Source organism: Hypanus sabinus, chromosome 28 (genome assembly GCF_030144855.1).
Source record: "Hypanus sabinus isolate sHypSab1 chromosome 28, sHypSab1.hap1, whole genome shotgun sequence".
Lineage (NCBI taxonomy): Eukaryota > Metazoa > Chordata > Chondrichthyes > Myliobatiformes > Dasyatidae > Hypanus > Hypanus sabinus.
The window spans coordinates 17,203,158-17,219,564 of NC_082733.1; the positions used below are offsets into that span (position 1 = coordinate 17,203,158).

Genomic DNA, 16,407 nt, shown 5'->3' on the forward strand with positions numbered 1-16,407 from the left:
TAGAGGTGTATAAGATGATGAGAGGCATTGATCGTGTGGATAGTTAGAGGCTTTTTCCCAGGGCTGAAATGGCTAACACAAGAGGCACAGTTTTAAGGTGCTTGAAAGCAGCTACAGAGGAGATGTCAGGGGTAAGTTTTTTTACTCAGAGAGTGGTGAGTGCGTGGAATGAGCTACCGGCGACAGTAGTGGAGGCGGATACGATAGGATACGATACGATAGGACACAAAAAGGATTTACACAAGAGTGCTGAGAAAATTCAAGCAGTGATAGATGCCCCAAGACCAAAGGACATGTCACTATCATAGTCCTTTTTAGGATTTGTTAATTACTATAACAGGTCCCTGCCAAAGCTGCCTACTGTGCCCCACCCCTTGAGCTCATGATTACAGATCGGGAAGAAATGGCAGTGGACAAAACAGTGTGAGTTGGCTTTCCAAAACGTAAAGGACATGGTGACGTCAAACACTGTGCTCACACATTATGATCCACATTATCCAGTAAAGTTTGCCTGTGACACCTCGCCTTATAGAACACTGTTGGTGCACTCTTGTTGCATGTTACAAGTGATGTAAGTGAACGCCCTATAGCCTTTGCACCAAGTTCCCTTACCACTGTAGAGAAAAATTATGCCCAGATTGACAGAGAGGCCTTGAATCTGGTTTGGGGTGTAAAACGTTCAACCAGTACTTGTATGGGAGAGAGTTTACCCTCATTACTGATGACCAACCATTTTCAATCCACAGAAGGGTATTCCACTAACAGCAGCAGCACAATAAAGTGATGTTCACGAGACTGAATTCAAGAGAACAACTAATCATGGAAATCTGATGCATTGTCCCATTTACCTGAAACCTGAAAAGGAAATACCTGAAAAATTTAAAAAAGAGGACATTTCCTCTTGACACATTCTCCCTAATGCAAATCAAAAGTCTCCCTATTAGGGCAGAGATGATCCAAAGGGAAACCACACTGTCCCGGGTCTACATGGCAACCCAAAATGGTGGACTGTGCAGCTGAAATTCCAGTTCCCCCATTTTTACCAGTGCCGGGATGAACTTGCCCTTTGCCTTATGTGGCTATTGAGAGTTGTTGTACCATCCAAGCTGAGAGCCAACGTGTTGGAGGAGCTGCATGCTGATCATCTAGGCATGATCAAAATGGAAGTGCTTGCTCTAAGCTTCCAATGGTGGCCTGGGTTAGATCAGCAGGTCAAGCAGCTTGCAATGCACTACTTCGAGATGCCAACACATCCAGAAGTTGCCAAGAGCAATGCCCCTCCCTTTCCTGGGAATGGCTTGCATTGCCCTGACAGAGAAGAAAGGTGTCCAGAGCTGCCAGATCCACTTCCTACAGTCCCAGATTCAGCTCCTGCAACCAGCACGGAGGAGGCCCCAGAACCTGCGATTGCTTCACAGCCACGCCTCTCCCGCCAGCATTGTTTGTTTATGTAATTCATTGCAGATTGTATGTAAGAAGTATGTCATTAAACCACGTCATACAGTAAGTGAGCACCTCACTAAATTAAAACAAAATAGGTAAGTTTTCCCAGATTCCCATGTTTTTTCTTTCAATTAATTTCTGAGGTTACAAAACATAATGACCATTGCTGCAGATTTACAGTAATGTTTCTGTGAAACACTGTTAGTTTTAAAGGCAAATTTAATTGGAATTTTTTTGAAAGGCTGGGAGGCATTATTTGCTAATTACACAAGCATAATGTTTTGCATGGCTGATTGCCAAAAGTGATGAGTTATTTTGCCATAAAACAGCAGAAGTGACACAAACTGACTGGTGTAGTGTTTTTTGAGAAGTCTGATTCTAGTACATGAGTCACATTCACAGCTGCGAAGAACAGAAAAAATACAGACTAAATCTAATGTTGGTTTCCTTGACATTTTGCCTTTGTAAACATGTGATCAAAGGTGGGACCTTGTGCAGCCAAAGACGGCTACCACTGTCAGTGAACTAGAACACAATGTGATTGAGCAGGCTCAAGAAGACAGCTGCCTATTTCTGTTCATTCAACCATGTGTATCTTTACAATGATGCTAAGCATTTCCTCTCATGTCACTTCCTCTCATCATCTTTCACAATTATTACCACCAGCTGGTGGGGGCAGGGGGGTGATGCCACTCCAGGTCATATGACCTGCAAATCTCCAACAGTTCAGGAAGGCTTCTCAACACTGCCTTCTCAGTTAGAGATGGGTAACAAGTGCTGCTCTTGCCAATGACGCACACATTCAGAAAAACAGACATTAAAAAAAAATCATTCTATTTAATGATCTCTTTTGAGTCACATCTCCGAGAATTAACCCTTTCTCTTCCCACCGAGTATAGATCAAGAGCGAGTAAAATTTATCAACCAGTATTTTATTTTTAACTTCTACTTACAGAACCTTTTGCATATCTTCCAGTATTTCATCATAGTTTTGTCAACTGAATACTTCTGAAGTAGAGTCAGTGGAAGTTGTTTATTTAGATTTTAGATTGACAGCAAAACAGTGGAGGCTGAAGTTTCTGGGGAATAGTTCAGGATAGATATGTCCCACAGAAGAAGAAATTCTCAAATGGCAGGGTTAGGCAACCCTGGCTGACGAGGGAAGCTTTTAAAATCCAACAAAAGGCAACTAAAAAAGCCATAACAAGGGAACAGATGAAATATGAGTGCAAACAAGCCGATAATATAAAGCGGGATAATAAAAGTGTTTTCAGTTACATAAAGAATAAAAGGAGGGTGAGAGTTGATGTGGGATCACTGGAAAATGATGCTGGTGAGGTAGTGATGAGGGACAAAGAAATGGCAGATGAAATTAATAAGTACTTTGCTTCAGTCTTTACTATGGAAGACATTAGCTGTGTGGCAGCGGTCCGTGAGTGTCAGGGAGAAGGTGTGCCATTGCTATTGCAAAGGAAAAAATGATAGGCAATTCAATGGCCTTCAGGTGGATAAGCCACATGTCCAATGAAGCACTGGAGGATACTTCAGTAAATATATTTAAGATAAGGTTGGATAGATTTTTGCATAGTACAGGAATTAAGCGTTATGGAAAAAAAGGCAGCTGGGTGGAGATGAGTCCATGGTGAGATCAGCCATAGTCTTATTGAATGGTCGAACAGGCTTGACGGGCCAGATGGCCTACTCCTGCTCCTATTTCTTATGTGCTTACATTCTAATGTTATGGGCCAGATGGACTACATCCCAGAATCCTGAAAGGGGTTGCTGAAGAGATAACGGATTCATTGGTCATGATCTCTAAAGAATTACTTGATTCTGGCATGGTCACTAAGGACTGGAAAATTACAAATGTTATTCCATTCTGTAAGAAGGGAGGAAAACAAAAGACAGGAAACTATAGGCCAGTTAGCCTAATGTCAGTGGTTGGGGAAAGTGTTGGAGTCCAATATTAAGGACAAGGTTTTGAAACACTTGGAGACTAATGATAAAATAAGTCAAAATCAGCACGGTTTCTGTAAAAGGGAAATCTTGCCTGACTAATCTGTTGGAATTCTTCAAAAAAGTAACAAGCAAGGTGGACAAAGAGAGGCAGTGGATGCCATTTACTTGAATTTTCAGAAGGCATTTGATAAGGTGCTTAACAAGATAAAACCCTATGGTGTTACAGGAAATATACTGGCATGGATAGAGGAATGGCAGACAGGCAGGAGGCAGCAAGTTGGAATAAAGGCCTTTTCCGGTTGATTACCAGTGACTAGTGGTGTTCCTCAGGGGTCAGTATTGGGACCATTACTTTTCACATTGTTTGTCAATGATTTCGACAGTGGAATTAACGGCTTTCTGACAAAGTTTGCAGATGACATGAAGATAGGTGGACAGGTAAGTAGCATTGAGGAAGCATAAGATCATAAGGCAAAGGAACAGAAGTTGGCCATTCGGCCCATCAAGTCTGCTCCGCCATTTCATCATGAGCTGATCCGATCTCCCCTTTAGTCCCATTCCCCCATCTTCTCAACATAACCTTTGATGCCCTGACTACTCAGATACCTATCAATCTCTGCCTAAATACACCCAATGACTTGGCCTCCACTGCCACCCGCGGCAACAAATTCCACAGATTCACCACCCTCTGGCTAAAAAAAATTTTTCGCATCTCTGTTCTGAAGTCATGTCCTCTCGTACCAGACTCCCCCACCACGGGAAACAACTTTGCCACATCCACTCTGTTCATGCCTTTCAACATTCAAAATGTTTCTATGAGGTCCCCCCTCATTCTTCTAAACTCTTCTACAGTCCAAGAGCGGTCAAACGTTTCTGATATGTTAACTCTCTCATTCTCAGAATCATTCTAGTGAATCTTCACTGAACCCTCTCCAATGTCAGCACATCCTTTCTTAAATAAGGAGCCCAAAACTGCACACAATTTCACACACAGAAGCAATGTGATCGCAGCAGGACTTAGATAAATGGGAAGAATGGACAAAAAAGTGGTAGATGGAAAACAGTATTGGGAAATGTATGATAATGCATTTTGGTAAAACAAACAATAGTGTCTTAAATGGGGAGAAAATTCAAACTTCAGAGGTGCAAAGGGACTCAGGAGTCTTCATGCAAAACTCCCAGAAGGTTAACTCACCGGTTGAGTCTGTGGTAAAGAAGGCAAATGCAACATTGGCATTTATTTTAAAGGGGATAGAATATTAAAAAAGGAGATAATGCTGAGGCTTTATAGGACACTAGTCAAGACGTGCTTGGAGTATTGTCAACAGTTTTGGGCCCCATATCTCTGAAAGGATGTATTGTCATTGGAGAGGGTCCAGGGGATGTTCATGAGGATGATTCTGGGAATAAAGGGGTTAACATATGAGGAACATTTGCAGCTTGGGGCCTGTACTCACTGGAATTTAGAAGAATGCAGTGGGATCCCTCTAAAACCTACCAAATATTGAAAGGACTAGATAAGGTGGATGTGGAGAGGATGCTTCCTCTAGTGGGGGTATCCAGAACTAGAGGTAGCCAAAGAGTGGTGAATCTGTGGAATGCTCTGCCACAGACTGTGGTTGAGGCCAAGTCCGTGGGTATATTTAAAGCAGAATTTGATAGATTCCCGATTGGTCAGGGCTCCAAGGGATATGGTGAGAGGGTAAGGGAATTGGGTTGAATGGGATCCAGGATCAGTCATGACGAAATGGCAGAGCAGACTTGATGGGCTGAATGGCCTAATTCTGCTCTTATGTCTTATGGACTTCGATATTTTGGGAGAATAAGCAAAGAAGTGGCAGATGGAATATACTGTAGGGAAGTAGGGAGAAAATTCAAAAATCAAAGCTGCAAAGGGACATGGGAGCCCTCATGCAGGATTCCCTAAGGTTAACTTGCAGGTTGAGTCCGTGGTAAGGAAGGCAAATTCAATGTTAGCATTCACTTTGATTGACTGAAATATAAGGGGAAGGATGTGATGCTAAGGCTTTATAAGGCATTGGGCAGATTGCGCAATGAGTATTGTGAGCAATTTTGGACCACTTATCTAAGAAAAGATACGCTGACGTTGGAGAGGGTCCAGGAGGTACACAAGAATTATTCTGGAACTGAAGGGGTTAACACATGAGGAGCATTTGAAGCTCTGGGCCTGTTCTCTCTGCAGCTTAGACAATGACAGGGATTTCACTGAAACCTATCAAATATTGAAAGGCATAGACAGAGTGGATGTGGAGAGGATGTTTCCGATTGTGGGAGAGTCTAGCAGCAGAGGACACAGCCTCAGAATAGAGGGACTTTTATTTAGAACAAAGATGAGAAGGAATTTCTTTAGCCAGGGGAGGTGAGTCTGTGGAATTCATTCCCATGGTTACCTCTGGAGGCCATGTCATTGAGTATATTTAAAGCAGATGTTGAAAGGTTCCTGGTTAGTTTGGGCACCAAAGGTTATGGGGAGAAGGCTGAAGAATGGGGTTGAGAAGGATAATAGATCAGTCATATCAAAATGGTGATGGGCTGAATGGCCTAGTTCTGCTCCCATGTCTTAGGGTCTTATGGTGCACTATTGCTCATGTTTACTGCACACCACTCAGGCTTCCCATAGGCATTACAGCCCTCAACATACTAAATGCCCATTCCCTGTTCCTACAGATTTAGTTTGATGGACAACATCCACTTATCATAGAACATAAATATTCCCTCGCATTGCAATAACTTTTTTGCCACATTCATTATTTTTTCCTCTTAAAACTGATCTCTTTTTTTTTACCAGGCATTCTTTTTTTCTTTCTTTCTTTCTTTTTTTTTTCTATGGGGCAGTTAGGGGGGAGGGGTTAAGGGGAGGGGGTATGGGTTATATACATTGTTTTTTTCATACTTTGTAATCATTTAAAAATGCAAAAAAAAACTGATCTCTTAATCTTGGCAAAATATTGATCCACTACAGGGAATGCAGACTTAAATAAATTCCAAATACCTATAATCACTTCAATGCTACATTGTTCTGTTGTGATCAAATTAATTAAAACAGAAACTGCTAGAGATGTTCGAAGTTTGTTCTCCACCAGCATGGAGTGAGATACAGCAAACTTTTCAATCGTCCTGTGATTAGGCTAGTGTTAAATAATTAGGTGGGTTGCTGACTCATTGGGCCAGTAGGACTTTTTCCCTACTGGATTTATAAATGAATAAATAACCTTGACACCATCAGCGAAAAACCTATTCTGTTGTTGACTAATTTTGCCTGCTAGGAAGAGCTTTATGTTGATGATTGCTATGTGAATACTAACAGGTTTTCAGCTTGGACCAATGACCAAACTATTCAGTCAAATAACAATGATTTCTTTCTCTCTATGTGCCATTTCAATGTTATGCAAGGCTGAAAAAAAGAACTAAAAAGAAATAAATCTGGACAGTTTATCACAGTCACCAATTCACATTAAAAAATTCTAAATATACTCAACTCAAACTTGGCAAGAAAGCCAGACAGAAGCCCATTGACCCAACCGCTCTGTGCTGACAGTGGTGAAGGATTAGACAAGACTATGCAGTGTTATGAATGAAGCCGAATTACAATTACATTTTATGATCCACACTTGAGAACTTTTTGGAATGAGAAGATTAACTGTGCTTGCTAACTATTAATTATGCATTATATTGATATAAAGAAAATAGAATCCACATTTTGAGAACGTTATGGAATGGAAAGTTCAGCTGTGCTTGCAAACTATTCTGTCTATAAGAAATACATAAAACACAATATTCAAATCCTTGGCCTTCAGGAAATAGTAAGTCTCCTTAAACCCTCTTAGACATAATGAAACATGTTCCTTTACAAGTTGTTTAGGTATAAAAGGCGTTGAAAAACACAATCCTTTGCCCCAGGGTGTCTGTAGGCCAGCAGGTGCTTCTGTGTTGTAAAACCTGCTTAACCTCCATTGATTCTGTCTATGTTTCCTGTTTCCGCCTTCAACTGAGCAGAAGGCACAAAAACTTAGAACACATACCACCAGGCTCAAGGAGAGTTCACTGTTATAAGACTCTTGAATGGACCTCTTGTATGATAAAGATCACTCACTCTACCTCATCATAACCCTTGCACTTTATTGCCTACCTATATGGTACTTTCTCTGTAACTATAATACTAAATTCTGCATCCACCCCCCCCCCCCCGTACTACCTCAATGTACTTATGTATAGAATAATCCCTTTGAATGGTATGCAAATAAAAGTTCTTCACTGTTCCTGTGACAATATTAAGCGAATTACTAATCTATGTTAAGGTTACTCATACAATCTCCTTATGAGGCTAAGAAATTTAAAGAAGATGGTTTCACCTCACTCCAGACTATCACCTCTCATCTGTTCTAGTCTCATCTATGAAGCCTTTCCATAGTCACACATGCCCAACACACAGATAAAGAGTATTATCCATTACTCTTAATACTACACTACTACAATTTATACTATTACTCTTAATAATACACTATTTCATAATTCTTCCTCAGAACTTGACCCTGCATAAATTCCATCCTCATGGAAAGAAAAGCAGCTTAACATAGTTAAGCTGTACAATATGACTCATGCTACTACTAAGGGCCTGAAGGACAGCCCATCTCACTTCTTTACCTGCGCAAGGCCTCCAGCATGAAGTACAGCCAAGTCAGGGAGCCAGGAACATCCGGGAACCAAAAGGCCATAGAGTGTTCCAATGCAGAAAGGGACAGAGTAAAACATGTACACCAGCATCTAATGGAAGACAAAAGAACATGTAAGGAAAGAAATATCACCCATAATTAACTTCACTAGCTCAAGGCCTTATTCTACCAAGTACACAGCCCAACTGGAGTTACTCCTGATTGAAATATTAATAGGCAGCTGGAAGAACTCAATGTGCAAATCCAACATTAGGATTAGGGCTTGGATTATTTCTCCAGATGCAATGTCAGGATATTCCCATTCTCTCAAACTTTTCCCTGATGGTCATTCCAAAAAGCCTGGTTTACCAGCTAAATCAGCATTTAACTAAAAAGGACATTGCCAAGGTATACCTGAAGTTAGGATCCACAACGAGGAAATGTGCAAATCGGACTTGTTTTTGGATTCCAAGATAAAAGTGGTGGAAACTATTGCCTTCCAGGAATAAACCACCAGGATGAACGTCACTTATAGATGTGCGAAGGCTGAAAGTACTTGTGAGCCGCTGAGGTTTCCGTGAAATTACCATCGTCTAATCCCTTTCTTGACCCACTCAGCTTTGTATTGTGTTCAACAGCAAGACACAGCACATTTCCTTCACAGTCCACCAGATGTTCTGATCTAAATTGGCCAAATAAAACAGCACCTGTCTTTATTTCTCCCGTGGAGAAGGGTGTTTTCTGTTGCAGTGTGATGAGAGGGACTCGGGTGTTATGGCATTTTTGCCATTTGCTGACTGTCAAAACACACAGGTTGGATGCGATGACTTCCATCACATTCTTTTCATGGACATTGCTGCTACGTTAGAGCATAGAACATTGGACAGGCTATATATACATACAGTACAGGAACTGGTCCTTCAACCAACAATGTTTGCACTGTATGCAAGGCTGAATTGAACCACTTTTTTTTCTGGTTGTTCAAGAACCATATCCTTTCATTCTCTGCACATTGATCTAAAAGCCTGTTAAATACTACGGCTGCATCTGCCACTACTACTGGTAGCCCATTCCAGGCAACTAGCACTCCTGTCTACTTCCCCCATACCCTGTAAACTTTAAATGCATGTCCTCTACTATTTTACACTTCTACCCTGAGAAAAAGTTCTGACTGTCTACTCTATCCACATCACTCATAATTTTACTGACTTCCACTCAATCTCGGACACTGCTGAGAAAACTGGCCAAGTTCGTAACCTCAATTCCAACTCAGTGACAACCCTTCCAACTCCTAACCAGCTTATCACCAAGTATCACACACAAAATGCTGGAGGAACTCAGCAGGCCAGGCAGCATCTATGGAAAAGAGTAGGCAGTCAAAGTGTCGGGCTGAGACCCTTCATTAGGACTGGAAAAAGCAGAAGTCAGAATGGGCGTCATCTCTCTTGATGAAGTCCTGATGAAGGGTCTTGGTCCAAAACGTTGACTGTTTACTCTTTTCCATAGATGCTGCCTGGCCTGCTGAGTTCCTCCGGCATTTTGTGTGAATTACTTTGATTTCCAGCAACTGCAGATTTTCTCCTGATTGTGATATCATTAGCTAACACCTGGAGGTGCAGTCAAACAGTACCAAATGTCAGGAATAGTTCAACCAATCAGTTACCATTCACATTAATGAAAGGATAAATGGGACAACGTGGTATTATAGTGATTAGCACAACGCTTTACAGCGGGTTCAATTCTGCTGCTATCTGTAAGGAATCTGTATGTTCTCCCTGTGAATGCGTGGGTTTCCTCTGGGTGCTCCAGTTTCCTCCTACAGTCCAAAGATGAATGGTTAGTAGGTTAATTGGCCATTGTAAATTATCCTGGGATTAGGCTGGGATTAGGCTAGGATTAAAATGGGGGATTGCTGAGCAACACGGCTATTCCATGCTGAATCTCAATAAATAAAAATATATAAGTCTATCTTTTAATCAGTTTGAGCTATCTTTCTATAAAAATTACCTCTTTATAAGGACTAGTTTTGATACTAATTTACAGCTTTTGACCAATCAAGTCTCTGCTGGCCCTCAGACCATTCCCTGTCAGGCCCATCCTTCTACTTATTCTCAGTATAATCTATTCTCTAACACAGCAATCACTCCACCCCACAGATTCTCCTTCCACCAATTTATACCAGGCGTGGCTTACAGGGGGCAGTTGTCCTTGGGATGTGGGAGGAACAAGGGGAAGTCATGAAAAGTGTGCACACTCAACATGTGCATCATCTAAAGGCAGGATCAAAAGTTGCTTGCTGGAGCTGTGAGGGGCCCCCACTAATTGCCTCCCGCTAGGCAAATAATGAGGCACAGGACTGTTACCTGTATCTTTGGATAGGCTGCAGGATCTCTCAGGTACGGCTCTTGTTGCTGCAGGTATTGGCGGCACACCTCGGCAGGGCAATCCAAGGCCACCTACCACCAAGAGAAACATATTTAAAACAATAAATTCTGATGACTAAGGAAATGTCAACCTCTGTGTTCTGCACACCACCCCTACCCAGTCTCACGTTACAATTTACTGTGGAGTGCCTCAGTCCATGGCTGGGAGTTTCAACTGTTTCTGTGACAGAGTAGTAGCAGAGCAAAGATAGAATCCAGGAAGGAGTCAAAAATTCGCATACAGCCAACAACGGAGTTCATCGAGGTCATGTTCGAAAGAGAATTCTGGATGTGGAAGTTTTGGAGATTTTAATGTTCTCATCCCTGCGAGCAGGAAATTTTGAAAACTTTCCAGTCCTAAGAGAGTCTCCTTTTCCCATCCTGTTTAGACAAGAAAAATGAACCTGTGCCCGTTCTTCCTGGGCAGGTTAAAGGCAGAGAAACTAAAACAAAGAAGTCTTGACTAGCTACAGTGTGACTACAAGCGTTTCGCCAGAGGTGGAGGACTTGGTTCAGGCGGAGGCGAGGATACACAGCTGAACACCTGCTGGCTTCTACTTCATCCTTTGCGTGCCCCAGAACCCAGGGAACCTGCACCAGCTCCGAAAGAAGACAGGCAGGAATCACTGGCAATTAAATGATTTATGGCCTCCCATTTCTTCAAAATTGCTTTATTACATCAGTTGAAACGTAGTCACAGACCAAAAACCTCAACAGAGACTCACCCTGGTCGGAATATCCAGGAGGAGAATCATTGCAGTCCATCAATTGATTCACACAGTGGAACAGGTGTATGTTTTACTAGAGTGTATTGAAGTTTCTACGTCCATTTAAGACTAGTTACTCTCAGTCAGAAACACTGGGCAGGCCATGTGTCTGATACTTGATATCCAATGGAAACAGTCTACGCTGAGCTGGTAAGACGTTGATAGATTGGGAAGGGAAAATTGAAGGATGTTTTTGAACTTCCTTGAAAAAAAAATGTAACATTCCCAATGGTCCTTGGAGCCACTGTTCAAAGTATGGAAGCAATATTTGGAACGGCATTGAATACCCCATAGCCATGCAAAAACACGCAAAAACCCTGCATAAGTACTAGGAAGGATGGACCATCTCAGAAGCTAACTACTTGTCTGTCTTACTGGGCATTTCCCATCATAGTTATGGAAGAATCTACAGTTTCAGAGCCTGCAAAACCAGTTATCCTTGATCAAAAGAGACTGTCTAAGAAGATCTCAGGACAAACCTGTAGCAATTGATAAAGTCAATGCAGAGTTGAAAACTACATAACCTTTACCTCTCACTATATTGTGATAATACAGAGATGAGGAAATAAAGATGATTTCCTTACCAGTCCTCTGAAAATACTGAAGGATGCAATGAAAACGAGTAAAATCGCCAACACCAGATCAAATGGTCTCTGGATCAAATTCTTCTTTTGGACAATTTCAATTGCCTGAAATATTGGAAAGCAACCTTTGTTTTAAATAGTTCTGTTGATATTTTAAAGTTAAAAATAACTAGAGAATACCAGCACATAAATATATTCAGTCAATACCTGTATTCCCATCAGATTGAAACTGCTCATTTTCAGTAGGCTGTGACTCAGTGAATAACAGTCTTGCTTATGAGTAGGAGGGTCCCATGATCAAGACCCTCTAAATGACTGACCACAAAGTCAGCACAATTAGATGGTGCAAACTCACAGTTCCAGTGACCTGGGTTTGACGCTGACCTCAGGGGCTGCTGGTGAAGAAGACAGCGCATGCTCTCTCTGACCACATGGGCTGCTCACACAAGCTCCCATCACCTCAGAAACCCAAAGACCTGTGAGCAGGTTAACTGGGTGTTGTAAATAATCCCTTTGTGGGGGTGCATGGTCAAAGAATCAAAGCAGAGTTGATAAGACATCTGTGAGAGAATAAGTTACAAAGGTAAGGGAAATAAGGAGAGTGGGAAACGGAGTGATAGAGTTGTAAAGCAACATGGACGCAATGAGCCAATAGCACCTTTCTGTTTTATAACCATAGAGACATATAAAAGCACAGCACAGAAAGACTCTTCAGCCCATCTAGTACATGCCAAACCATTTAAACAGCCAACTCCCAATGACCTGCACTGAGACCATAGCCATCCATCCCCTACCATCCATATATCTACCCAAACTTCTCTTAAACGTGGAAATTGACTTCGCATGCACCTCTTGCGCTAGCAGCTCTTTCCACACTCTTACCACCCTCTCAGTGAAGAAGTTTCACCTCATGTTCCCCTTAAATTTTTCACTTATCACTCTTAACCCATAATCTCACCCAACCTGCTTGCATTCACCCTATCTATACACCTCATAATTTTGTATACTTCTATCAAATCTCCTCTCTATCTTCTATGCTCCAAGGAATAAAGTCCTAACCTAGTCAATCATTCCTTATCACTCAGGTCCTCCAGACCTGGCAAATTCCTCGTAAATTTTTTTCTGTACTCTTTCAACCTTATTTACATTTTTCCTGTAGGAAGGTGACCAAAACCGCACACAATAGGTAAGTAAGATGCTCTCTTCTGGCCTATTTCTCAGGGAGTACTGAATTGTCATTGTTGCCATGTCTCAGAAAATATTAAAACACTGTTTGAATATGGAAAGGTTGAATAGGCTGGGACTTTATTCCTTGGAGCATAGGAGAATGAGGGGAGATTTGATAGGGATATACAAAAGTATAATTGGTATAGATAGGGTAAATGTAAGCAGACTTTTTCCACTGAGGTTGGGTGAAACTAGAACTAGAGGTCATATGTTAAAGATGAAATATTTAAGGGGATATCTGAGGGAGTACTTCTTTGCTCAGAGGGTAGCGAAAGTATAGAACGAGCTGCAGATCAAAGTGGATGTGTGTTCCATATCAACATTGAAAAAAAATTTGGACAAGTACATGGATAGGAGGGGTGTGTAGGGCTATGATCCAGGGGCAGGTCGATGGGACTAGGCAAAATAGGAGTTCCGCATGAGCAGGTGAGCCACAGGGCCTGCTTCTGTGCTGTACTGCTCTACAACTACGACTCCAACCCTGATCACTCACAGTGAAGTTTTGACCCGAGTTTATTCCTTACCCACTATGAAACAGGCTAGAAATAGCTTCCATACAGACTTCAGGCCTTAGGTGGCTCAAAACGTAACATGCTACCTTAATAAAGGATGCACATGCAAGGAGATTGGTTAAAGAACTGATTTCTGCTTGTGTTCAATAAAAAAAATGCACCCAACTTATCTCACATTCCATCCTAACTGTCAACACTGAAGGCTTTAGTCTCTCCTTAAATGCAAACTCAGCTTTAGCTTTTTGATTTCTTCTGGAGTTTTGAGCAGCATTTCTCAAACACGCTAGGAGATGTGGGCATAATTTGTCAAGATTTCAACAATATTTCAGCAATACGTATCCTGGAAGATTTTGTGAAAGTGTGCTGATCTACGTAAATAGTTGGACAACTGCCAGGAGAGGACTATCAGTCATGGACAATTCACTGGGGTCTTCCTTTGTCTCCAGAATGCATGAAAGGAAGAAATAGAGCAGCAGGAGCAGCGATTCTAGGAGAAGGGCTGGTGAGGGTGCAAGAAAGTTTAGGGCAACTCCATAACCACGTAGGTATGTGACATCTGGCCTTCTCCCTATGAGCTTACACTTGACCACTACTGGAGAGGTGTGCTAAATGTATACATTTTAAATTCTGACAGTCTCTTCCTCAGTAGCTGGTGGGTGTTTTCACCAGTCATCACCCACCCTCCCCTTCATCCTCTGCACCTCCCACATCTGGGACCTCAGTCCCAGAATCACCTCAAAATATTCAACTGGATATCAGTCAGTGCATTCCACTCCATCATAGGTGTTAGATCAGGATGTCAAATTGTAACTCTTTTTTGTGTGGTTTTACTTACCAATGCTTGCTTGTATTTTTATATAATCACCTATATACATGTAATTGTTTAGTGAAATTTCCAGTAATTATGGTACAGCTGCTCATGGATTTCTCTAGTTTTCAGTACCAGGTGTCACATTACTTGAGTCTAGTTATTTTATCCAGAAGGTTAACTGTTACACAGAATGTTTTGTTATCTCTCGACCGAGTATGTGACGACCAAGATGGCGTTTTCCTTGTCTTTGTTCTCTCAGTTCCTCTGTCTTGTTTGTTTTCCACTCTTGTAAGACTTAATAAAGCGACCATAAACAACAAGTTTTATGCTTCATCCTCGATCTCCAAAGAATCTTTGGATCGCAAAAGCATCAAGATCCAATGATAGTCATTCTGAACTGATTCCAGATATACATCATTGCTGTTAATCAGCATTTGAGTGCTAAACTGCAACTGTCTCTGGATTTAAGATCAAACTCTGGGCAATTTCAAATTGGTGTTGTGTGCTGAAACTAGACTTACAAATTCCATTTTATTACTACAGCACCCACTCAGCAAATGCTTTCTTCAAAGTATCTAGTCGTAATCACATGTTGGTTCTGGTTGTGCAAAAGGCTGGCCCCTATACTTTCAGCAAAACTTGAACATCTGATGACGAATCGATGAGGAATGATCTGTAAGTGTGCAGACAAGCTGGTGGAGTGGATGAACACACAACAGACTAAACATTGCAAAACTGTGTAAGGTGAAGGACTTTGATAAAAATGAGGAGGGATATTGCTAAGGGAAATGGCGCAGAGGAAGGGAGATTCAAGCAGAGAGATGAAGAGGTACTTGTACTTGAAGAAGAAAACAGCATTTGAAGTATCCTACAGGCTTCCAGGAGTTCTACACATAGAAGGACACCAGAACTAATTAGCCAAATGGCTTCAACCTAGACTGTACTTATTCCAATATTCTACATTTTAACAAGATACTAAGATACATGCAAGTGGCAGGACCTACTGTAGGTTGCTGGATTCCTGACTAGCAAGTTGCACTTAGTCTAGAAAAGGAACTGGAAGAGGAGGTAAGAATGATATCTGGTCTGCACAGCTCAGTTTCTAAAGTCTCATGATCGTGTTTTTAAGTTATACAAAGGAGAATTTTCACTAAAGTAACAGGGTTGTTGCAGAAAAATTAGACCTTTGCATCAATAGAAGACCTTCATCAGGATGTGGTTGAAATTTTGTGTTCACTTTTGACCTCCTCACGAGGCAGTGTTTTGGAAGCAGCTTACAGAAAGATCACTAGAGTAATTCTCAGCTCCAAGTAACTTTGATCTCCAGAAAGGCTGGAAGAATGAGAGCTTTGAAATGTACTGCATGGAAAAATTGCCAAGCAAAATCAACATAATCACATAGCTTGTGCAATTTATGACTTCCTTCCCACGTATCTGGTACATGTTTTTAAATATATTTGTTCACACATTGCGGGCATCGGTGCATAATCCAACATTTATTGCCTATTTTTAGTGAGCAGATTAGTGGAACATTTCTAGTGGACATAAAATTGTTGGCGGTCAGGGGTCCAGTACAGGTCAGACTGAGAAAGGAGAGCAGAATTCCTTCCATGAACATTATTAAGGAACCAGACTGGAGACTTGTGCATAGTACAACCTTGCCACTGTTGTATTTATGAAAAGGAGTGTGGATCCATTTTACACTGCTGATGGAACATCTCTTACCAAGCAATAGGAACTTACAGGCCAGGGATGAATTAAGATTTTAAATTGTTAGAATAATAAACTATATTTTGCACTAAATCAACTGTGTCAACTAAATAGGTTAAGAAGGACTCATGACATTTAAAGTTGTGTAAAAGCGGTGTTGTACCTTATCTGTGGAGCAAATAGTAAACAATGATTCAATTAAATAATTCAACTAAGAGACAGATGTTTTCCTCACTGGGACAGAGTTCAGCTCCTATCTCTGTTACCTCAAAAACTTAATCAGCAGCAGGATACTCTA

At 41.4% G+C, this 16,407-nt stretch overlaps 1 protein-coding gene across 2 annotated transcripts in view; it reads right to left on the reverse strand.

Moving 5' to 3' along the window:
• The window catches only part of LOC132382454 (transmembrane 6 superfamily member 1-like), a 78,429-nt gene that overhangs the window by 12,668 nt on the left and 49,354 nt on the right, over positions 1–16,407 (reverse strand). For both annotated transcript variants that reach the window (XM_059952667.1, XM_059952666.1), the window contains exons 7-9: positions 11,850–11,954; positions 10,439–10,531; positions 8,068–8,187 (exon numbers count right to left, since the gene is read on the reverse strand). In XM_059952667.1, coding sequence (XP_059808650.1) covers positions 8,068–8,187; positions 10,439–10,531; positions 11,850–11,954 — 318 coding nt within the window. The remainder of the gene's footprint in view (positions 1–8,067; positions 8,188–10,438; positions 10,532–11,849; positions 11,955–16,407) is intronic.